The 24,064-nt window shown below is 38.3% G+C and overlaps 1 protein-coding gene across 1 annotated transcript; it reads left to right on the top strand.

The window, feature by feature from the left end:
- The first annotated feature begins 346 nt into the window (after nucleotides 1-346).
- On the top strand, nucleotides 347-22,897 carry LOC141911666 (60 kDa heat shock protein, mitochondrial-like). The gene is made up of 9 exons (XM_074802660.1): nucleotides 347-452; nucleotides 8,263-8,431; nucleotides 9,615-9,867; nucleotides 14,125-14,303; nucleotides 16,122-16,384; nucleotides 18,181-18,388; nucleotides 19,224-19,361; nucleotides 19,886-20,239; nucleotides 22,373-22,897. The coding sequence occupies exons 2-9, from the start codon at nucleotides 8,264-8,266 to the stop codon at nucleotides 22,547-22,549; spliced, it is 1,740 nt and encodes a 579-aa protein (XP_074658761.1). The 5' UTR covers nucleotides 347-452; nucleotide 8,263; the 3' UTR covers nucleotides 22,550-22,897.
- The last annotated feature ends 1,167 nt before the right edge of the window (nucleotides 22,898-24,064 follow it).

Raw genomic sequence — 24,064 nt, 5'->3', positions numbered from 1 at the left:
ACACGGATATTGTGTATCTTCTCGTCTCAAGTCTAATGTCGTTTTAAGCTGGTCACGTTATTAGCCCGACCTGATTCCGGTCGGCAAACGACTCCAAGTTCTGCGATTCATGAGACAACCACATTCAAAACGACTCATGAGGTCAAGGGGTTTGGGGAACGGCTTTAGCGTAGTGGGTTCGAATCCCTTGACGGGTGAAGATGTCAGGGTGAAGATGTCATCACGTAGTCTGCGAGAAAACTATTCGTGTGAATCAGAGTTCGGGACCCGGCGCGCAATCATCTCGTTAAGCTATATATCAATAAAGTGACTTTGTATTTGCGGCGCTACGTGCGATGCGCAGAGTCAACATGCTCTCTTTTGCTGTGAGCCAGATTCACCGGCGCACGCTTATTACGTGATTGCCTCAGAAATTCACCGGCATCTTTGGTATCTCTGCATATCATCGTCAAGTGAGTGTTTATCGTGTTGAGTAATAAATATATACGCTTTAGTTCAGTCACATGGAATCGTCACAGCTGACAATTGTAGCCCGACAATTGAGAATAAGGGGCGGGCGTGTACAGTCAGTAGTCAGTCAGTAACCTGTCTGTGGTTTGGTTTCACGATCGGATATTTTCACAAACCACAGTCAGGAATGGGAAGGTCATTTTTGTATGAAATCTTCGTCAGCCAATTTGACTGACGAGTAATTTGCCTGGCATTTCATTGTCTCTTAAGATATCCGTCTAATTTTTGTTGTAATCGACGCAAAACAGATTCTTAGTTTGTCTGATACCTAGTTAGTTACCTAATCGTTGGTGGTAAGCTTTTTATAATCGGATGGGCTTATACCAACGTTAGGGATGACAAGGACCAAAACACGGTTGAAAAAAGTAACATTTCAAAAATATACTTTCTATCCACTTCAGTCCACAATTAATGGCTTAATTCACAAACTAACACAGGTAGCTTTCGAAATAATCCAAGTCTATGTATGTTTCGAGTGATTAATCAACATTATTTTGAGAAATTAATTAATTTCCTTACAAATTTCGCCATTGGCCGCCATTTCTCTGTATTGCACATGTGGCATGATAAGACAAGGGGACCTACAAGGATTTAGATAAAACTTTCAAGACGAAACGACAATTTTTATTTTTGATGGTTTTCCAACCTATATTTCAAATCTTCGTGTTTTCCATTATAAATTATGAAATAATAAATTCTGGTAAAAGAAAAATGTGAATAAGTGTTGATTTCTTAATATTTTTCAATTTCGTCGTTTCGCTTCGTTAGTTTGTGCTGTTGTCCTGGCCTCAGTCCACAGGTGCCAGCACCTCCAGTAATTTTCAAAATGGCAGCTGTTGACTCTACGGAAATTTACTCTCACTTTACGGCCGATTTGCACATGGATTAAGATCGTCAGGTGAGGTATTATAGGTATCAGACAAACTACGAATCTGTTGTGTGTCGATTACAACAAAAATTTGACGGATATCTTAAGAGACAATGAAATGCCAGGCAAATTACTCGTCAGTCAAATTGGCTGACGAAGATTTCATACAAAAATGACCTTCCCATTCCTGACTGTGGTTTGTGAAAATATCCGATCGTGAAACTAAACCACAGACAGGTTACTGACTATCTGATACCTATAACACCTCACCTGACGATCTTAATCCATGTGCAAATCGGCCTTAAAGTGAGAGTAAATATCCATGGAGTCAACAGCTGCCATTTTGAAAATTACTGGAGGTGCTGGCACCTGTGAGTGTGGACTGAGGCCAGGACAACAGCACAAACTAACGAAGCGAAACGAAATTGAAAAAAAACTAAGAAATCAACACTTAATCACATTTTTCTTTTACCAGAATTTATTATTGGATTATATATTATGGAAAACACGAAGATTTGAAATATAAGTTGGAAAACCATCAAAAATAAAAATTGTTGTTTCGTCTTGAAAGTTTTATATAAATCCTTGTAGGTCCCCTTGTCTTATCATGCCACATGTGCAATACAGAGAAATGGCGGCCAATGGCGAAATTTGTGGAGAAATTAATTAATTTCTCAAAATAATGATAATTAATCACTCGAAACATACATAAAATTGGATTATTTCGAAAGGTACCTGTGTTAGTTTGTGAATTAAGCCATTAACTGTGGACTGAAGTGAATAGAAAATATATTTTTGAAGTGTTACTTTTTTCAACCGTGTTTTGGTCCTTGTCATCCCTAACGTTGGTATAAGCCCATCTGATTATAAAAAGCTTACCACCAACGATTAGGTAACTAACTAGGTCCTAAGTAGCTATATCCATAAAAAATTCAAATAGCTCCAATCTTACTGAAAGAAAGCTTGTTGGAATGGGGAGGGTTCAAATAACAATATGCTTTTAAAATTTTTGAATTATCTTCAGTAGTTTTCGAGATATCGCAAATTGAAGTTTGAAAATTTGAGCGAAAAGTGTCTTCATGTTTCAATACACAAAAACTGTGATCTAAGAAGGCAATATTTCATGTAAACAAACTTCAATATCTCTTAAACAAAAAGAGATAGACTAGAAATTTAAAGAGCAATACACTCATAGCACTTTCAGGTGACAGTTGACAGACCCAAAATTTTTATCTGATTCCAAATGCCTATGGTTTCCATGGAAACCAGCCGAAAAATGGTAAAATAATGAAAATATCGATGTTAGATCAAAAGTTATGATGTAGAAAGGGGATAGAATAACTAGTTATCAATAGTTTATGTTTGCCCTAAGTTTATCTAGGAATTTCTATTATTATATAGATTATTATTATTAGGTTTCCATGGTAACGGCAAGAAAAAATGTGAAATATTGAGAAATATTGAGAAATTATTTTTTTCACTACATGATTTTTGAAATGAATAAACATGATTATCAAGGCCTGTCAGTTAGTTCTATAGCCATAGGCTCCTATTGCAAATTGATTTAAATATACCAATTTTATATATTATTTGCTAAATGAATTTTAGTTAAGAAAAGCAGAAAATTAGGCTTGGCCTAGCTCAAAACGCTGAAATTTGAAATATATTCATGATATCATAATAAAACCAATCAGTTTAGAAACATAAACCAAGCAATAGTAATGATACTACTTATAATAACTAAATAATAATCCATTTGTTTTGAGCTAAATTTCAACAATTTTTTATATATATTTCAATTTTGCTGCTTTTGGAAAAGCCTCATTGTCCCATCACGCGCCTCTATTTTTGCCCGTCACAAGCCTCAATTTATCCCATTAGACGCCTCCCTCTTTCAACAGCCGCTTTACCGACGGGAGCGTAGTGGCGATCCGCGCGCAAAAGAAACTCAGCCCCGACACGAAATAAAATCATGCGGTCTTCAGTATTTGAATTTTAAGATCCTAAACCTTCCGATTCCTGATGATTCGTCGCTTATCACGGGTCGTTAGCTGACGAATTTTGCTCTTGAAAAAGGGTATATTTCGATTTCTATTTTCTTCGACTAAAATGCGGATTTATACTCTAAACCAACCCCCAAGTGATAAAGATCGATCTTATTGGTTGATTCCAAAAGATTTTAGCTCATTTGCATTGATAGACAGGTTTTATGAATGATTTTACTACGCGATGTAAAAACGCGCATCACACTTTTCCTAATCAATAATGGTCATCACAATCGATAGTGGCGCCCCGCGCGGACATGAACATACCTATCCTAAACCTAAGTAACTACTACTACACTACAAACTGTACTGTGGTAGTAGAGCTTTAAAACATCTGAAAGCTGCCGCGTCAAGCCCCATGGGGCTCTTGTTCCAGGACATTTTGGCAATCACCAAATAGCTAACATGTTTTACATTTTTCGTCGCTGCGCTAAAACGCTCTTGTTTAGGGTCCTCCTTATTACCAAGAAGATGACGTAATTTACCGAGATGAACCGAGATCAGTGCGATTTAAGAATAGGGGACTATAGCGGGTGGTAGCTACCGTAAATTGTCTATAGATGGTACCTGGCGATACTTAGCAATCCAAAAGGGACTGGTGGATAGATGGCGGTGCGACATAGCCTACATGATGATAGAGAGAACGTGGCTTTTAGGACTGACAACTCTACAGTTCTACACCTCAAAAACTCACGGGGGCTCGTATCAGTTCAGAGTTGTAGGTAATGTAAAAACGATAATCTGTTAATCCAATGTATATAGTAGGCCTATATATAAAATAACAAGGGGGCTAACGACGCTCACAAACAACTCAACTTCAGTCGCTTACTATTTTGTTATTTCTCATCCGATTTTGATAATCCATATATGAAAGGTAATAGATATGAAAGGTAATAGCTTCCTGCTTCTAACGAAACTAATGCCGTTAACTTCTGATGAATAGTTTGGGAATTATATGTCTTTGAACGCGAAAAATTCGCGTTTGCAAAGCTGGAAGATCGTATGGATTAACGAAAAAACCGCAATATTTTGAAAATATAGAATATTTTGCACATTTGAAGCCCTCGATCATCAAAATCGGTGAAGGATTTTCGTGTCGAACTCAACGTTTTAAATTTCGAAATCGGCAAAAACCGGCGTCATAGCATTTTCGGTCCAGGCGATTTCGGCCCTAATTTCGCGTTCAAAGACATATAAATCACGAACTATTCGTCGGAAGTTAACGGGATTAGTTTCGTTAGAAGCAGGAAGATATTAGCTTTCATATCGGATGAGAAATCGGATATTTCAAAATCGGATGAGAAATTTTAACGAAATAGTAAGCGACTGAAGATGAGTAGTTTGTGAGCGTCGTTAGCCCCCTTGTCATTTTATATATACTATATACATTGGATTAACAGATTATCGTTTTTAGCCCACTTGGGAGTTTAGTCCCAGCGGGCTATTGCGTTCACTTTTCGTTCGTCCGTCCGTCCGTAGACGGAATCCAGTTATTTTGGGAAGTTTTGAAGACGCTTCAAGGTAACGTCTTGATATTTGGGTTACACATGTATCTACCCTAGACACATCTTCAGCTCAAAAACTGGCCCTGTCAGAATCAAGATGGCCGACTGGCAGCCATTGTTGTTCTCCAAAATCAGCACTTTCTACACATTTTTGAACTTTTTTAGGGAAATTTTGAAGATGCTTCGATCAATTACCTTGATCTTTCGGATATATGTGAATCCCCCCAGGGCCCATCAACATAACAAAAATTGGGTCGGTCGAGCTCAAGATGGCCGTCCTATGACCTTTTTAGTGCCCAAAAATGTTAATTTTTGCCCGAATTCTGAGTCCTGTAACTTCCTACTGGTTTACCATTTCTCATTGCAATTTGTGATGGGTATTCTTTGGAAAGGGATGTTTTATACCTGAGACAGGTATATTTCATCAGCCAATTATGACGCAATTGGCGGCCATCTTGGTGTCGCCAGTACTCATTCGTAAATGGGAAAAAGTTTTTCCACATTATATTGATACCTAAGCGTATTTTGCTACCACAATCAATTAGAAAGTTGTAGCTCATGACATGTTCTATGATTGTGGTGTGCTTCAAGGTCATTGGTTTTTGTATATGGTTGCCAGGGGCGTTGAATATTGAAATTGTTAGATTGTTGAGCATTTGGAACCACTTCCCAAGTGGGCATGGTGTCCCTGGACCCCTAGTTACATTACCTACAACTCTGATACGAGCCCCTGTGCAACAACTGACAAAGATATAGAGAGAACGTGGTTTTGGTACAGACAACTCTACACCTCTACAACTCAACAACTGACAAAGATATAGAGAGAATGTGGTTTTAGTACAGACAACTCTACAGCTCTACAGCTCTACACCTCAACAACTGACAAAGATATAGAGAGAATGTGGTTTTAGTACAGACAACTCTACAGCTCTACAGCTCTACACCTCAACAACTGACAAAGATATAGAGAGAACGTGGTTTTAGTACAGACAACTCTACAGCTCTACACCTCGACACCTCAACAACTGACAAAGATATAGAGAGAATGTGGTTTTAGTACAGACAACTCTACAGCTCTACAGCTCTACACCTCAACAACTGACAAAGATATAGAGAGAACGTGGTTTTAGTACAGACAACTCTACAGCTCTACACCTCGACACCTCAACAACTGACAAACGTATAGAGAGAATGTGGTTTTAGTACAGACAACTCTACACCTCGACGCCTCAACAACTGACAAAGATATAGAGAGAATGTGGTTTTGGTACAGACAACTCTACAGCTCTACACCTCGACACCTCAACAACTGACAAAGTTATAGAGAGAATGTGGCTTTGGTACAGACAACTCTGCAGCTCTGCACCCCGACACCTCAACAACTGATCAATTTCATTTAATTTGATTGATCGACGATCTCATCTCGGTAAAGTTAAGTTATTTTTCTACAAAAATATCCAACAAAATATGTAAAATATGACTCCAGCAGGCATTTATTACTGATATAGTATGATTTCAAGTGTTAAAATTGATAAGGAATAAATAAATATGTTATATTTCATGTCATCTCGGTTGATCTCGGTAATAAGGAGGACCGCTTGTTTACGGGGAACTTGGCGCACTTTTGGCTGAATCTATTTTCAATGCACATGTGCAATTAGGCCTACTCAAAAACTGACTATAGCGCCTAGCATATCGATTTCTTAATAGAAACTCTTTGATTCATTATGAACATCGCTTCTGTATGATGTATGGGGTTACTTGAATTAATGAAGTCATAAATTCCCTTGCAACAACTTCAATCTTGATGCAGATGTAATATGAATAGAAGAATTCCTTTATATTTAGTAAATTTCGCAAGCATGATAAAAAGTTTCTTGTTAAAGGTGCAGATATGTAGATGATATATGTGAATGGTTGTTTGATTTGAACGCATTTTTTGGCTTTGTGCAGGGCCTACCGTACTGCATGCAAACTTCAAACGCGAGCGCTTTAATTCCCTATACTTAGTACAATTCAAAAGTTCTAGTATTGAGTAATGAATAAAGCTTTTGTTCAAAGGAAATGATTTGTTTTATGATCCACTTTGCCTGGCAGCTGGGAAGTAATATGATATTTCTTTGACGTTTTGTGATAGTAGATCTCCGAAATGTCACTGCCTCTCCCTTTCTTAGTTTTGGAATGTTTTTTTTTACATTTTAATACACTTGCTTGATTTACACTTCTTAATTCCAAAGAATCTGATTTTTAATGATAAAATGATGAATAGATATGAGAACATGGAACTAATTGATTTAATGCACATAAGCATACCATTATCCGCGAGAAAAGTGCCTCAAGTAAACTACAAACGATCGCTGTTTCACTGAAATAACCAAATTTAAACTAGATGATTATGGTCTTCAAATGCTGGGAAAACGCATCTGAACACCTAGAAATAAAAATTTTTCCGGGGGAGTTTGCCTGGACCACTGTTCCTGATGTTGGCTTGCTGTTTGGCGCTCATTTTCGGGCTTTAATATCAACTCGGCGAGAACACTGAGTTCAACCATACATTTGGCAACTGATTTTCTGAGATTTAAACTTAGTTTGGATTGATAATTCACTTGAAGATGGAATTCGCTTGAAGATGGAATTGAAAGGAGAGTGACTGAGTGAAATAATGGAGATGCAGAATTGAAATTAAGTTTTTCCTGAAAAGAATTTTATGTAATGTATGTGGTGATAAAAATATTGCAAAAGGGTTGATAAAAAACAATGCACATCTTTAGAAAAATGCAGATGTTGATCAAATTGGTTGTCCTCCAAAATTTTGCTTGGACATTTTTTTTGGCATTAAGCAGACTACATCAGTCTGGGGGTGTTAAAAAATAACCCTAACGCCTCATTTGGCCAACACTGATTTCTGCAGCCGGTAGCATTTCGGATTGGTACACCCACAGATTTGTCAAAAATATTTACGATGGGATGTTTTGTGATCTAAATTTTTGGAAAGAGAAATTAAATTTGCATTGGTACCTTTGCATACCGCAATCAATTGCAAAGTTGTAGCTCATGCCTTGTTCCACAATTGTGGTGGATTTCAAGGTCATTAGTTTTGTATAGGCCTCTGGTGACCAAGGGCATTGAATAGCGGAAAAATTTAGTATTCCCTATTGTTCTATTTTTATATGTAAAATAAGTATTCATTTATATCATAAAATGATGTGAATTATTGAAATTATTTGCCACTCATCCCTGATATTCATAGCTACAACGTCAAAGCCCTTGGTTTGTTATTTCATAATTTTCTTGCAGATGCGAAATAATGAATTATACTATTCAATATTTGTAGTATGTATCGCCTTGCATCAAGTGTTCTCCGGCCATGTATCCGGCCACTCAGAAGAGACATCGCACGAGGTTATGCTAAGGAAATCAAATTCGGATCTGATGCTCGTGCCCTAATGCTGAAAGGAGTTGACGTGTTGGCCGATGCTGTTGCGGTTACAATGGGACCTAAGGTCTGTAGAATTATTGTGTAGTAAGATATTGCCATATTGAAAGCAAATAGGTGTCTTAATTGAACGGGGTACTGGCAATAATGTTACCGTGGCAAGTGAGGAATCACCAGATGATCTAGTATTTTTTGCACTTCACTTGATTTTCTACACTTTCATATAGGCCTGAAACCAAATTTTTCCATCAACAGTAATACTTATTATTAAATTATCCATGAAAATGGATGTACCAAGTACCGGATATTAGAAATGCCCCTCTTTAAATTATGATAGTATTTATAAGGAGGCTGAAAACTTGATAGATTAAGTAGTATGATTTTCAGTATTTAAGGCAGGGGCCAGTTGCTCAAAGGTTGGTTTGAGTAAACTGAAGGGTGATTTTAAAGTAGGTGTTAACACTGAGTATTAACACTAACACTAACAACCGAGTCAACAGCAGAAATAAACTGCCCACTGGTGTTGGTGTTAACAACGAATGTTAGTATGATCAACGGTGTTAGTGTTCTAGGTAGTGTTAGTGTTACACTAACACCCACCTTAATACCAAGGCTGTGTTATCTTGGTAAGAATTTCAATGGGTTTTCCATTGCTAATAGCACTGACCTCTTAAGTGTAAACACCAACGTCAGTTTATGGGTGTAACAAGGTGTTAACAGCCATTTTCTTCAAAACGATCAGTGAATCAAAGTGATCTTGGTTCATTTTCAAAAAGTTGTTGCTGGTACTTTAAGGCCAAATCTTGTTCGTTGAACTGCCAGCACAGAGTGACCAGAGAAACACTTAAGATTGTTAGAACCTCAATTGCAACAGACATCTGTTTAGTTTCATAACCATGGGATCGTGAATGGAATACAAGGTGCCTCCTTTCTATCCTCACAAAGACAAGTGGACATTTTTTGTCTTAACTTGTTTACAACAGTGTTAACACAACACCCGTTGAAAAGGGGTAGATATTAACACTAACACTAACAATAACAACCAACACTAACACCAACACCGACTTAAAAATCACCCTTAGTTCACATAGTGACAAAAAATCTTTGTTACTATGGTATTAAGGCCTATCTGCCAGTTATTTTGAACCAACTTTTGTGCAATCTGGCCCCTGACTGTTAGTCATGCCACCTGGTAGCGAACTGGTACCCGTCCCATTTTTCCGGTTCAATGTGTTTCATCCATTTTTCAGGGGCGGAATGTTATAATTGAACAAAGTTGGGGAAGCCCGAAAATTACTAAAGATGGCGTCACGGTTGCGAAAGCCATCGATCTGCAGGATAAATATATGAATGCTGGCGCGAAACTTGTGCAGGATGTTGCAAACAATACAAACGAGGAAGCAGGCGATGGTACGACCACAGCAACAATTCTTGCTCGTGCTATTGCTAAAGAAGGTTTTGAAAAAATAGGCAAGGGTGCTAATCCCATCGAAATAAGAAAAGGTACGTTTTGGGTTGATTATTTGTCCTGTGCAGGCAAATCATTTCCAGTTATCCTATTTTAGTCTTGTGTCTTGTGTTGGGAACACTGTCCATATGCTTGGTCCTATCCCTTGTCTCTACATCCATGGGTAGGGGGATCTCTTTAGTACAGTCGACCACGCTTTAATCCTCAGCGTGTAATTCTTCATTCTGGCTTGATCGTCATTTTTCTTTGAGAACGGATAAACGCTTTTTTACTTCGCTAACGTTTGTGTGGTGATTTCGTCATTTATTGGTTGGCATTTTGCTTAAATCCTCACTATTTTACTGGTCCGGTTAGTACTGGTGTACTATTGGTAAAACCGTCATTGCACAAATGAATGTTAAAAACAAAAGGTGCAGCACTTTTAATTTATCAAGCCATTCGGCAACAAAATGGTGCCAAAATGTTTTCAAGATCTTGCAAGCGAAAGCCAACAATTTTGAAATTCACGGAGTCAAATCTGTCCATGAAGAAAACAAAATTGATTACAGTGAAGAGTTGACAGCCTTTGTCGATGGCGCTTAAATTCATCAAGCAGACTCATAACCAAGTCAAACGGTTATTATGTACGTACATAATTTTTTATGGGTTTCGTCGTCAGACGAACCCATCTATGGCATCGTCGTCATGTCCGTCTGTCTGTCTGTGGATGTTTCTTTATGACATGATTTAAGCTGTTTGTGTGGACCGATTTTTCTGTAAATTGGCACATATAGGCCTATTCTGTGCTTGGTGTAGATCGTGCAGCGCGATCACGATTGGTAGAACACTATATCCGTGTTGACGCGATGAGGAGAGAATCCCACAATGATAATAAAAAGTCCGAAAAAGAAACTTCGAGATAGTAGTTTATTTCAACGTTTCGACTATATCCTAATAGTCATCTTCAGGAATAATCCTCCTCCTCTCCTCGTGCAGCGCGGTTTATATTGAATTGGCATATATATTCGGTGCTTGGTGTAGATGGTGCAGCTCGGTTTATATTTGATTCTGATGTTTACAAGTGCTTAAATTTGGTTATGAAATAATCAACGTTACTTGTTAGTTCAAGCCGCTGTAGTGCGTTACTACAGTGACGTTCAATACTATCGCTATGTGTGTGTCTAACACAGAACATGTTTGTACATGGAGGTATTGATTGTACAGCGCGGGCGCGCTGATCTAGTTTATCTCCTCGCGCACGATATTCAGCCCTATGCCGAGAGACTGGGGAGTGCTCCGGACACTACGCATTGATAACTTCGGAATTCGGATAAGGCCGGGTCATTCTTTGCTGTTTCAGACGGTTGCTACTCTTTTGGTAAAAACCAGCGTAAATTAATTGTCCTGCTGATATATATACACCCCGATTTTTAGCCCACTTGGGACTTTAGTCCCAGCGGGCTATTGCGTTCACTGTCCGTCCGTCAGTCCGTAGATGGAATCCAGTTATTTTGGGAAGTTTTGAAGACGCTTCAAGGTAATGTCTTGATATTTGGGTTACACATGTATCTACCCTAGACACATTTTCAGCCCAAAAACTGGCCCTGTCAGATTCAAGATGGCCGATTGGCAGCCATTGTTGTTCGCCAAAATCAGCACTTTTTACACATTTTCGAATTTTTTGAGGGAAATTTTGAAGACGCTCTGATCAATTACCTTGTTCTTTCGGATATATGTGAATTCCCCCATTTTGTTACCATGATCAATTACAAAGTTATAGTTCGTGACATGTTCTATGATTGTGGTGAGTTTCAAGGTCATTGGGTTTTGAATATGGTCACCAGGGGGCGTTGAATAGTAGAATAACTTAGTATTTCCATATTAAAGTGGTAACGAGGCATATTTTGTTATCACAATCAATTACAAAATCTTAGCTGCTGACATGTTCTATGATTGTGGTGAGTTTCAAGGTCATTGGATTCTGAAATGGTCACCAGGGGGCGTTGAATATTGAAATTGTTAGATTGTTGAGCATTTGGAACCACTTCCCAAGCGGGCATGGTGTCCCTGGACCCCTAGTTTCAATCACAGTCGCAAGAAATATTGATGACACAGTCGAAGTTTAATTACATATTCCACAAAACGAACAACAAGGCATTTTGATGAATAGAGTTTATTTTGTTTGAAAAAAAAACATCATTTAAACACCGAAATGATATCAGCCAGGAAGCGTGCATCCACTATTTTCTGCAGTGATAACACCACAAGCAGTATACCCCGAGATCTGTGTTTTGATCAATGCTGAGAACTAATCTTGAGTAATTAAAGAAGGCATTAAGTGTCATCAATTGAACCTGTCATTTTTATTCCCTTACGTTAGCAATCGTTGGAGCCTGGCTATCTGTATTTAGGTTGCAACATTGATGATTTTGATACAACTTTAAATACTTAGTGTGCGATGCGAGTCGATTGCGAGTCAGCAATAACCATTTATGTACCAATTACGTGTAGTAATAGATAACGCTTCCCATCGGAGCAGATTAGTGTTTTTACCGTGTGCACTCAGACCCACATTTTGAAAGCCACATTCACTCAGTTGATGAACTTGATTTCAACAGTAAAGAGCCGTCCTGGTTTAATATGCCCTGATTTTTTAAAAACTTAGCATATAGCAGCTTCTGATTTTAGCTGTTTTATGTCATTGTCTCACGGGATCAAAATAGTTTAGTCCAAAATGCCCATAATTTATCTTGCGTAAGGGTGGCCAAAAATTACGTACCTCAGAATCTCCCGTTTTTCTGACCCCCTTGTACCACCTTTGTACCAAATTCACTGACCCCTCATAGGTACCTCTCATAGGTACGTACCATCGTACCCATGACCACCACCCCCTCCCCAATTATATTGATGCAAAGAACACAAATCAATACAAAAGATTAAAAAATATAAATATCTGATTCCAACAAGTGCGTGTAAGATCGATACCGCTTCCTGGTATGGGGAATTCCCAGTTGAAGTCTACTACAAGTCACTTGAACAAGTCACTAAAAACGGACAAAACACCAGTATCGGCTATTTTCATTTGAGTTAGGGGCATAAAGTACGTACCAAGATTGATAAATAGCCCCCCTCCCTCAAAGTACATACCCTTTTTTGCTGAAGTACCACTTTGTACCAAAATTCAGTAACCCCCCTCCCCCAAGTAATGGTACGTAATTTTTGCATGCTCCCTAATTGTCGTCATTTTGCTGGTGAATATTGATTTCCTGTTCCACTTGGTCAATCATAAGACTAACTATTGGCCGCAGGGTACAGCTAGTAGTTGGCCTTAAGGATCAGTCTGTGAACAGCTTCAAAACACTCATGTTGAATCATGGATGTGAAGCTTGTACCCCATGGACTCCATGGTCATGGCCTATGCCATGGTATCTTCACTTGCAAGTGGTTCGAACCCATGAAGCTAAAGTCGTTCCCCGAACCCCTTGACCTCGCGAGTCGTTGTTGTTACTAGCCGACCAGAATCCGGTCGTACCAATCACAGCACTTGTAACAAACAACATTAGGCTTCTGTTGGAATTCCCGATAACTGGACCAATCGGCGAACGTTTTACCGAGCAAGGGAGTATTTCGAAAATCGATGTCATGCAGCAGCACAATAGTGAGAGTAATGAAATCGCGCGTCGTGAGGCCAGGAGGCTGGTGGAAGCGATACTGAACCCCTGGCAAGCGATGATGATGCCATGGGTTCTTGGCGATTGTGCCATGAGTGGACTGTATCCAGTGGCCATGGTAAGTATACTTACTGAGGTTTACCTTGATAGGCTAGTATGGATTTTAACATGCACCGCATCAACACAGTTATTTCCATTCACTTTTCAAGTCAATACCGAAACCCATCATGGAAAGTTTCTTTCTGGTTTAGCTCAGTGGAGCTGATTCGTTGAAGGATGAACTGTTGTCTGTCCATCCGTGGGCTAGATATCTCCTAAATTTTCTCTTTAAGTAAACAGAACACAGCGGAGCTCTCAGCTGACAGGCTGCTTGTATTTTGACATCAATGCCTATCTCGGTCCTATGTTTATATCAGATAGTGATTTTTGGACTGGTCCCTAAGGTGACGATTGAAGCGAGGTCAACTGTATATTCCAAATAGTTTCCCTGCAGTGCGAATCATTAGTGAAAATATTTGATACGTGCCGCCATCTTTCAATATGGACTTAAACTAATAGGCCTGTATTGATGGACTAATTTGCAGGGTATGCATAGTGAAAAGGTAAAAATAAAGTCTGCAATTTTTATCTTCGACTTTTTAGGTGTCATGATGGCTGTTGATGCGATTGTATCTAAACTGAAAGAGATGTCAAGGCCTGTAACTGATGCTGATGCTATCGCTCAGGTAGCCACAATATCTGCTAATGGCGACCAGTCCATTGGTAATTTGATATCAGATGCGATGAAAAAAATTGGCAAAGATGGAGTCATCACAGTCAAGGTACTAAAAACATATTCTTAGGACCGTGTATAATAACTATAGGGGCCTATCCCTTAAGTCTCTGTGTTGACTTGTCAGAGCCAACATTTACCCAACTGTTATGAATGAGAAAACTTCTAGCCCTGTTTCCTCTGTTTCCCCCTTTCATTTACTCGTGCAATTGTTATTTGCTTCACTAATAGTTGGGACGTTGATAGGCAGTGACATGAGTGGTTTCATTCAGCCGGCAAAATGATTTCGAAAACTGACAGAAATTTATAAACGTCCTTTCAAAATCCTTTCAACTCGAATATCTGAATGACTTAGCAGGAATACCAAAACTGAAAATTAACAGCTTGTCCGTAAACATATTTATTGATTTTCTATCATTCAATGTCAGCATGTCATTGCATTTGTCATTTACTTTTTTCGCCCCAAACAGTATCCCTTTTTTTAAGCATAGATTTTTTTTCTGTTCCCAATGAATTCAATTTGAGCGGAGTCTACTGCACTGTCAGGGAATTAGTGCGGTGCGAGTCCATATAGATCCTGGGTGCGTGTAGCTTAGGACCATTAAACAAGTTTCGGCCAAATCGGTTTTCTTTTGACCTTAACACAGATGATCACATCAGATCAAATTGCGAACTGAGTGTCACTTTAATCCTTAAGGAACTGGAAATAGGGTTGACCATTGTAAAAACAGTTTTCATTTATATGGTACCTTAGATCGTAGATGGTAAATAAAATAGCGTCAAGTACCCCTGAATTCCTCATTTATTTTTCCAATGATTACTAGAATAAAGAAGAACACTAAAGACATGATAACCTATGGCCAATACACTTTGTCTTACGGGTAGTTTACGCGCTTTACGAAGTTATGCATTTTTACACCAGTTTTATAGCCTGTTTATTTTTTGTGTGAACGCACCATGTGTGTACATGCCATCTATAGAGACGAACTTAACTCCTAGATGAGCACAAGTGCAAGCAGCTGCCATGGGCTGGCTTCGATTTTAAGGAGGTTTTGAATCCACTCGCACCATACGGTTGACTTGTTTCTTAACGAGCGATGGCGAAATCATCGCACGACACCAGTTAGTTTAATGCCTTTTACTACTTAAACAGAATATTATCAGTCATTCTACGCACAGTGTTAGCGACGTCATCTATTGAAATGGGGGCTGAACATGAATTGGCATATTTTCTACAAAACACCCCCCTCCTCACTGGTAATCGCTACAGATTGTATCACTCTTAGAAGAAATGCTGTTTATTTAACACCATAAAGCAAGACCAGATGAACAAATTAAAAAAAAATTTGATGAAGATGTCTCTTCTAGTTTTTGTTTTATCAGGGCTTCTAGTGGTCCTATTTTCCTATTTTTTCCTATTTTTTAGTGCTTGTCCTATTTTGTCCTATTTTTATGAATCTCTGAAAACATGGAAATCCTGGCAAAGCGCAGCATTATCTAAAAAAAAAAGGCCTGGCAGGCAAAGAGTTAGTGAATGACATGTGTAACCCCCACTTAACAACTGAAGTCAAATATTCCATGATGCATCTTTCTGACCTTTACTATGAAATATGAATACTAAGTACATGAGTTAACACTTCATTATTTGCCAACAAGTGAAGCAAAAAAGACGGATAAGATGAGGTTTTTTGTATATGCAACTGGTCAATCGCGCTCTGGTCCTTTATTCGTTACAGTGTTCAAAGAATAAAATAGAAAAAAAGGGTCGAAAAGCAAAAATTACGCTATTGTAACTACATGTGTATTTAAAAAACATTACAAATTTACATGAAATATAAGTGATGTAACTTTGTTCTCTTTTACCTAGGATGGTAAAGGTATGACAGATGATTTGGAGATAATTGAAGGAATGAAATTTGATCGCGGATACATTTCACCGTACTTCATAAACTCTTCAAAGGGAGCTCGTGTGGAATACGACAACTGTTTGGTTGTTTTGAGCGAAAAAAAGATTTCTCAACCCCAGGAGCTGATTCCTGTTTTGGAAAAAGCTGTTGGTTTGAAACGTCCCTTATTAATAATTGCTGAAGATGTTGACAGTGAAGCATTAGGCACACTTGTATTGAACAGGTATGTTTATTGCCGTTTGTTCCCGTTTCTCTAGTCAGAATGTGTAACAATTTTTTTGGAGAGTTTGTGTACTGACCTAACGTTTACTAACTCTTGTTGCCTCTGATCTCACAAAACCAATTTATTTTGTTGGTACAGTGTCCTTGGGCCCAGTTTGTGTACTGATCTTACATTTCTTAAGAAGGCTATTTGTCTTATAACTAATTTCATGTACAGTATAGTCTGGTTGCCTCTGATTTCTCAGTAATAAAAAAAATGATATTACACAGTATGATTACCTCTAGGGAGAGGAAGTGCCCTATTGATTTTTTGGTCCAAGGATCAAAGGTCAATGTCACTACAGGTCATTCATGTGAAACCTTGTGAACGTGATTCAAGAAGAACCGTTGATAGCAGGACCAAGATATTACGTATTATGATTACCCTTAGGGAGAGGATGTGCCGTATTGATTTTGGGGTTCATGGATCAAAGTAAAATTTCACTACAGGTCTCTCATGAGAAACCTTGTAATAAACATGATTCAAGCAGAACCATTGATGGCAGAACAATGCCATTTCATAGTATGATTACCCTTTGGGAGGATGTGCCTTACTGATTTTGGAGTACTAGGGTCAAAGGTCCAGGTAAGTAGAGGTCTTTTGTCTAAAACCCTGTGAACTCAATTCTGAAATAACCATCGATAGCAGGACAATGATATTTCATAGTATGGTTATCCCTGGATTCACTCATCATTTTTTAATACCAGAGTCAGAGTTCAGGGGTCATTCTCTACTGGCTATTGCGAGGGTGGTGGGGGCGTAGATGTGTAGTATTTAATTGCCTTGTTTCCCACTCTAGTTGAAAGAAATTTTGTTAACCCAATGTCTTGCAACCAAGCACATGCCAGCTTTTGTGTGTGTACAGCACCTCCCATTACCTTATTACTAACTAGAATAACACCGATCTTAGTATTGATAATTCACTCTAAAAATGCCGTACAACACCAGCTTTAGGTCATTGGAGTGAGACGTGAGAATCAATGAAAAAGCATGGCTCCGACAATTTTCAAATCACAGCATCGGTCCTTCACTGTAGTTGTTAAACGCATTGTCGACCTGCAAATAACAAACCATGAGCTTGCATTAGATTCACTTAACAATCAGCTGAATCTATATCATGATACTCTGAATACATCATGTCTAGTTGTTATACGCCATGTGACTTGGTGCGATCTTCTGCAGGCTCAAACATCATAAACAAACTGAATAAGCACTTTCATCAGTGATGACGTTTTATTGGTTACTAATGTATTGAGTTCGACATAGATTGTACTTAACACGTTTGCTGCCATGTTTCTTGTGAGTTACATCTATGACCCATATCACAATTGGCATGAAAGTTATAACCTAGTTAAACATTGTTCAAAATTGATCACTGAGTCTTGGGAATGTAGTAAGCGTCACATAGCTTCAAGAACTGGGTCATTCCAATGGCCTAGTGCAAATGTGAATCAGTGAAAAAAGAAGAATCAACTTCAGGATATCTTGGATATCGTGGTGGTGATGATTGATGACAGAGCTGGAACTACTGAGATAGTTCACAGTTGGCAATGATGGCAGTTGACAGCAAACATATTGACTAGCTGGTGATCTGCATTTCCATACACTCCATATCCCTAGCCTACTTTCTACTAGGGGATCAAGTGTAGTTTTCAAGAGTTGCCAAGCCTTGTCAATCACCATGTGACTTAACCACACTGTATAAACAAAATTTGATGTGTTGCTCTGTTTAATTGTATCCTTCTTTGTTATTCAAGACTTCGTGGGAACCTTCAAGTGGTAGCGGTGAAAAGTCCAGGATTTGGTGACAACCGAAAGAACATTATGCAAGACTTGGCTGTCTCTGCTGGTACGATTGTATTTGGTGATGATGGCGGAGTTAACAAACTTGAGGATTTCCAGCCACATGATTTTGGTGAATTTGGTGAAGTTGTAATAACTAAAGATGATACTTTGCTCATGAAGGTAGTGTAATGCCCATGAATTACGTATTTTTACTAGTGACGCATAGGGGAGCCATTATGTCACCTTAATAACACTTAGCTGACATTAATTTTTTTAGGCCAGCCATAGGCTGAGCCAATTACTATACAAATGGAGAGAATTTGAATGACATGGTTTCCAGATAAAAAGCCTTTTAACTGTGTAACTGAGCATATATTCATACCAACCATTCATTTCAGCGCTATCCATTCTCCAATCCCTAGGAAGCTGAATTTTGAAAAGGGGCCTTGTTGAAATTTTCAGAAGGATTTTCACGAAAATCTGAACGCAAAGATATTATATTAAAAAAGCTAATCAGAAAGCAAAGGCTCCTCTGTGATTGGTTTAACCGCAGAAATCAGCAGGTGTTCACATGAACCTGCAATATCGTCTACTGTTTCACTTCGCCGTTTTATTAACTGATTTAAAATTGTATTTCAAGATCGATCCCTGTGACATCTTAAGGTTGATTTGGTATCAGGTGGAATTTTTATTTGCACTACTGAGAATTCATCCTTGACAATTGCCCGAGGGTTGGAAAAAATAGCTCTTTTTTTAAATCGGATGGATGACCTTGATGCTAATAAGCCATGTGCTTGAATATCAAATTCAAGTAAAATTTTACTTCATTGAACAAATTTACATCAAATCCAATTTAATGTTTAAAGGATGAATGGAAGAAATTTATCTGAGGTATTCCTTCCTGCCATTTTAGAAATCCCTCTGTTTGGAGACATAGTCATAGAAAATGAGAACAAATCTTCCTATCAATAAAATATATTTGCAAATTCAACTATCCTTCAATTGTTTGTTGCAGGGTAAAGGGAAATCAGATGATATCACCAAACGTATTCAACAAATAAGAGAAGATATGGAGACAACTCAATCCGACTATGAAAAGGAGAAATTAGGAGAGCGTTTGGCTAAATTGTCGAAAGGCGTTGCTGTACTCAAAGTAAGATATCTATGGTTTTGTGGATGTCAATCGACAGACTGTTAATTGTTGATTGCAGGCTTTATTCCGGGATGAGAATTCCTTGCGGTATCATACCAAAATATGAAAACTAGGAAAATGTACTGGCGATTTGGATATTGTCAGAGCCATCCTTTTCATCAACTCATGCCATTAACTACAAACGATCAACAGCAGTCTTATTTCATCATTAATAAAAGCTGGAAAATAGGCGTAATATGAACAAAACCCATTGAAATTGCTCAAAAAACGTTTCTAGTTTCTAATATCTACTTCGGGGAACACCCAAATCAACTGTCTTACTCGCACTCTTGCTCTACATGTTCAATCCTGTTCCACAAAACCTGTGTAGAAATATAACACAGTGATATGTAAACACTAGTTTATTTTGAACTTAATGCAAACCATGGGAAATATATTCTATGTGTGATGCCGAATTCCAGTAATGCCTATAGGCATATGCCATCTATGGTGTGTTGTTCAATCAATCATATTTAACTTTCAAGGTTGGTGGAAGCAGCGAGGTTGAAGTTGGAGAGAAAAAAGATAGAATAAATGATGCATTGTGTGCAACACGAGCAGCCGTTGAAGAGGGTATTGTGCCAGGTGGTGGTGTCGCTTTATTAAGGTGTGCATCAGTATTAGAGGATGTAAAAGCCGTGAACGAAGACCAAAAAACAGGCGTTGAGATTGTGCGTAAAGCAGTGAGGATGCCATGCCAGACTATCGCCGGAAATGCCGGAGCAGATGCTTCAGAAGTTGTACAAAGAGTGTTAGCCGCGGACAATGAAATTGGTTATGATGCGCTGAATGGCGAATATGTGGATATGATCAAAAATGGAATTATTGACCCTACCAAGGTATTTATCATGCTCATAGGCGAAAACAAATGAAACTCATAATTGACGAAAAAAAACTGAGGAGGTTTTGATATTTCGTTTTTAATTTGTAATCACAATGAGTTGAGAATAGTTGCTCACAATAACCTATGAGTTTTAAGCTCATGCATTTCTGTACTGCTGGATTCCGAAGGGTATTGAAATTGTCCGATTGTGAAGCATTAAACCAAGTTGGTACAGTGTCCTTGGGCCCCTAGTAAGAGTTTTTCATCATGAGCAATAAGACCCACTTGAACTATTTGAAATTCAAAAAAGCAGGCGCGGATCCAGGTTCATTTTGTGACTGTCTCACAACATAATAAATCCTGTAGTACCTGCAAACGGAAGCGCGCAGCGGGTTCGGATAAGCGGGAAAAATTCTGCTAATTTATGCTTCTGAAGACGCTTTCTGTGGACTTCTCAGAGCCTCAATAACTAAAACTTCAACTGCCTAAACTGAAAGCTAAAGTGGACCTTCTGTGCAATTAAATCATGGCTTCAACAATCGCTTCTTTCCTAGCTGTTGTTAGCTGTCGTGGTATGGTTGACTGTCACCCGTGCAACTTGGAAGACTAGTACCTCGTTAAGATTATTTTAGCATTTTCATTGAAGACAGATGTATTGGAGAACCAGGGGCCGGTTATTCATATGTGTATAACTTAATCCGCCGTATAACTTTATCCAGGCTAGTTAATTTTCCTATAAGTTATCCATCCGGATAAGAGTTATCCACCTTTTGAACAAGTTCTGGCCCCAGGTACAGTCAACCTCGATTAATCCGTCTGCGGTTTAACCGTATAAGTGCTTATTCCTTATAAGTAAATCGGTCCCATTTTTCAGGAACGTAATTCCCTTCAAAATTCTGTGTCTAATTCGTACTCCATAATCCGTATTTTCACTTATTCCGTAGACAAATGCATGGTCCCGTTGTCCAATTTATATGTAAATTCTTATGTGTAATCCGTATTAGCTCTCGGGAACATACACTTGAAGTGAAAAAAGTATAAACATCTGTAATCTAATGAGGTTGATCTTAAAATAGGGATTGTCCCTGTTTGTTATTTGGATGGTAAATTTCGTTTGATTTTTTGATTGAGTTTCCCTTTCAGACCCACCACACCTACCGGGAACAAAACGGGGTTTGAAATTGGAAATTGATAGTTAGTGATCGATAATAGTTTTGTGATTGGCAGTCGAGTTTACAGAATTTTTATTTGTAATCTAATGAGGTTAATGTGGTCAGTAGAAAATATGAGAAACTCCAGAAAACACTGAAGTTAATCCATCAATGTCATATGCTTCACTAAATATTCAGTACAGATGCTATTATCTGTCAATCAGCGAAAGTCCTTTGATGATTCGCCCTCAAGTACATGGCCTCGCCCTGTGAGTTATCTGTACTAGACACACGATAGTTTCAAATAGTCCTACTCTACTGAAACCAGTTGGTTTGTGTTTCATCACACCAGGGGGTGTTTTTTTCATGTGTAAATGATATCAAATGGATCTCATGAACCATCGGATACTATGAACTGTTTATCCCCCCCATGGATCGTTAGAACGTGGTTTTACGAAGTTGTCATTTTACTGTAGTTGTCGTCCACGGTTTGAGAGATAACTAACACAGCTATTTATACGGATTGTGCACTTAAATCATAGTTTATACAGGTAACAGTTACTTCGTATCAATTACGAATTATCTGTTATCCGTATATCACTTAATCCGTACTAAAAAGTACAGTCCCCAGTGATAAGGATTAACCAAGGTTGACTGTATGATAAGAAAAATACCAATGTAGCGTATATAATTAGACAAAAACTACGACGTGAGAAGGTAATAACACATTAGTCTGATATTTATAGGATCAGTGTGAACTAAACCTGTCTTTTCATGTGCTTGAAGTTTTTTTGGCAACTTTTTAAATTCTTTTCGACAGCTCTGACTGTCGCACGTGCGGCAATTGCTACAGCGTGGATCCACGCCTGAAATGATTATTGTTTCAAAAGGTCAGAACATGTGGGTCAAGGGTGCAAGTTAACAATAAGAGTCGACTGTAGTTAACTTGGGTTTGGCCATTCCTTGATAAACATAACATAACATCTTGATTATTGTAGGTCGTTCGAACAGCATTATTGGATGCTGCTGGTGTGGCTTCATTATTGACAACTGCAGAAGCGGTCGTAACAGAATTGCCCAAAGAAGATAAAGATGGTGGCGCAATGGGAGGTATGGGTGGAATGGGTGGCATGGGAGGTATGGGCGGCATGGGAGGTATGGGTGGTATGATGTGAAAATCTTATGTGAATTATTTGTTCAAATTCATCAACATCGTTATCATTGAATATCTGCATAGAATCAACATATGCAGTAATTTTAAGAATAATCATATAGATGTAACCTGTCATAGAAGAGTACCGTGTACGCTTGGGGGTTTATATTTGAATGATACACAATACATGATCATTGACAAGGAAATTATAGTTGTATGTTATGATGGTATTTGCGCCTTCATTGTGCTGATTCTTTCTAGTTGGCTAATGAATAGTTCAATTGCAAGTGTTTTCCATTGCATCGAACTGTAGATAATACACAACATCTGTCCCATGCAGAAGTACTTGAAATACAATACATGTAGTTAAATATCAAAAAACTTATTCTTTTTCTCTGATATTTCAACCTGACATGCTCGGATGTCGAAAGAGATGAGGACTCTTATCCAACTCTGGTGGCAAACACTCTGATGGGAATGGACTCTGATTGGGAACATAATAATTTTACAAAACTACTATATAAGTCGAAATAAGTGTATGGATAAGATATGTTAAAAGTTGTGCAATAAGACGGCTCTTTTTCTGATAGACAGTCTCATAAAATGTACTGACGGACTCTAGATTAATGCACGAAATTCGTCGTCGACCGCAGATTGACTGATAAAACAGATGTATACGTTAATAAATGGATGATACGGATGTTAGAGAACACAAATCACATGTTTCGGCGAAAGGACAACAAGTACCTGCTCAGTGAATTAGTCATCAGTGGGGAAGAGCGAGACCTTTAAACAAATCAGTCTGAACACCGGCACATTCATAATAATACTTCTATTCAGATGATTTTAATGTTTGCCGTCGAGAAGAAAATCGTCCGAAATAGACAGAGTAAAATTTAACAAAATTAACGAACTGTAAACCATTTAGAGCCACCGGCACTGAAGATTGAAGTATTTTTCACTCTACTGTTATATGCATTTGATTCCTGAAAAAGATTACTTTAAAATATAGCTGCATAGCAGCGATAACGGGTTTCTGCCTAATTGGTTCATATGTCGAACTGGGAAGCGTACGAAGATTTCATCGAAATAATTCTAGCCCATAACATATGACTATTGCCAAGAAGCGCAACTGGGGTCAACATTGCGCTTGATATGTGGATATTAGGAGTCCATTTGTCAAAGCATTGAAGCAATACAGTCCAACTTGTTTATGTCTGAGATGGAGCGCGTGGGGCAGGGCCGTCATTATATTGCCGACTTATCCAAATTACACTTACAGCGCAACGTTTTTCAGTGTGTAAACTCCGTCGTGTACTCGGCATTATAGGACGGTGAGGAATTGAATTTTACCCACCTGAAAAGACCTTAAATGACTTCACAGAATTTGATTATAAGTCGAGGATTTTCTAAATTTTTGAAGAATGCTTTCTCTGGTTTTGAGATCAATTAAAATTCACTCCTGTATACATTAGTAAACAATTAGTCAAATAGATTCTTATTTTATTGGAAGAAATTCTACTGGACACAGATTTTG

Source organism: Tubulanus polymorphus, chromosome 10, assembly GCF_964204645.1.
Source record: "Tubulanus polymorphus chromosome 10, tnTubPoly1.2, whole genome shotgun sequence".
Lineage (NCBI taxonomy): Eukaryota > Metazoa > Nemertea > Palaeonemertea > Tubulaniformes > Tubulanidae > Tubulanus > Tubulanus polymorphus.
This window is presented reverse-complemented; position numbering and strand designations above follow the sequence as displayed.

Excerpts from the sequence above, each read along its gene's own strand:
- LOC141911666 (XM_074802660.1), top strand. The coding sequence starts at position 8,264 with ATGTATCGCCTTGCATCAAGTGTTCTCCGGCCATGTATCCGGCCACTC. Across the intron at positions 14,304-16,121 it reads ATGGAGTCATCACAGTCAAG|GATGGTAAAGGTATGACAGA; the intron begins GTACTAAAAACA and ends TCTTTTACCTAG. Across the intron at positions 16,385-18,180 it reads GGCACACTTGTATTGAACAG|ACTTCGTGGGAACCTTCAAG; the intron begins GTATGTTTATTG and ends TTGTTATTCAAG.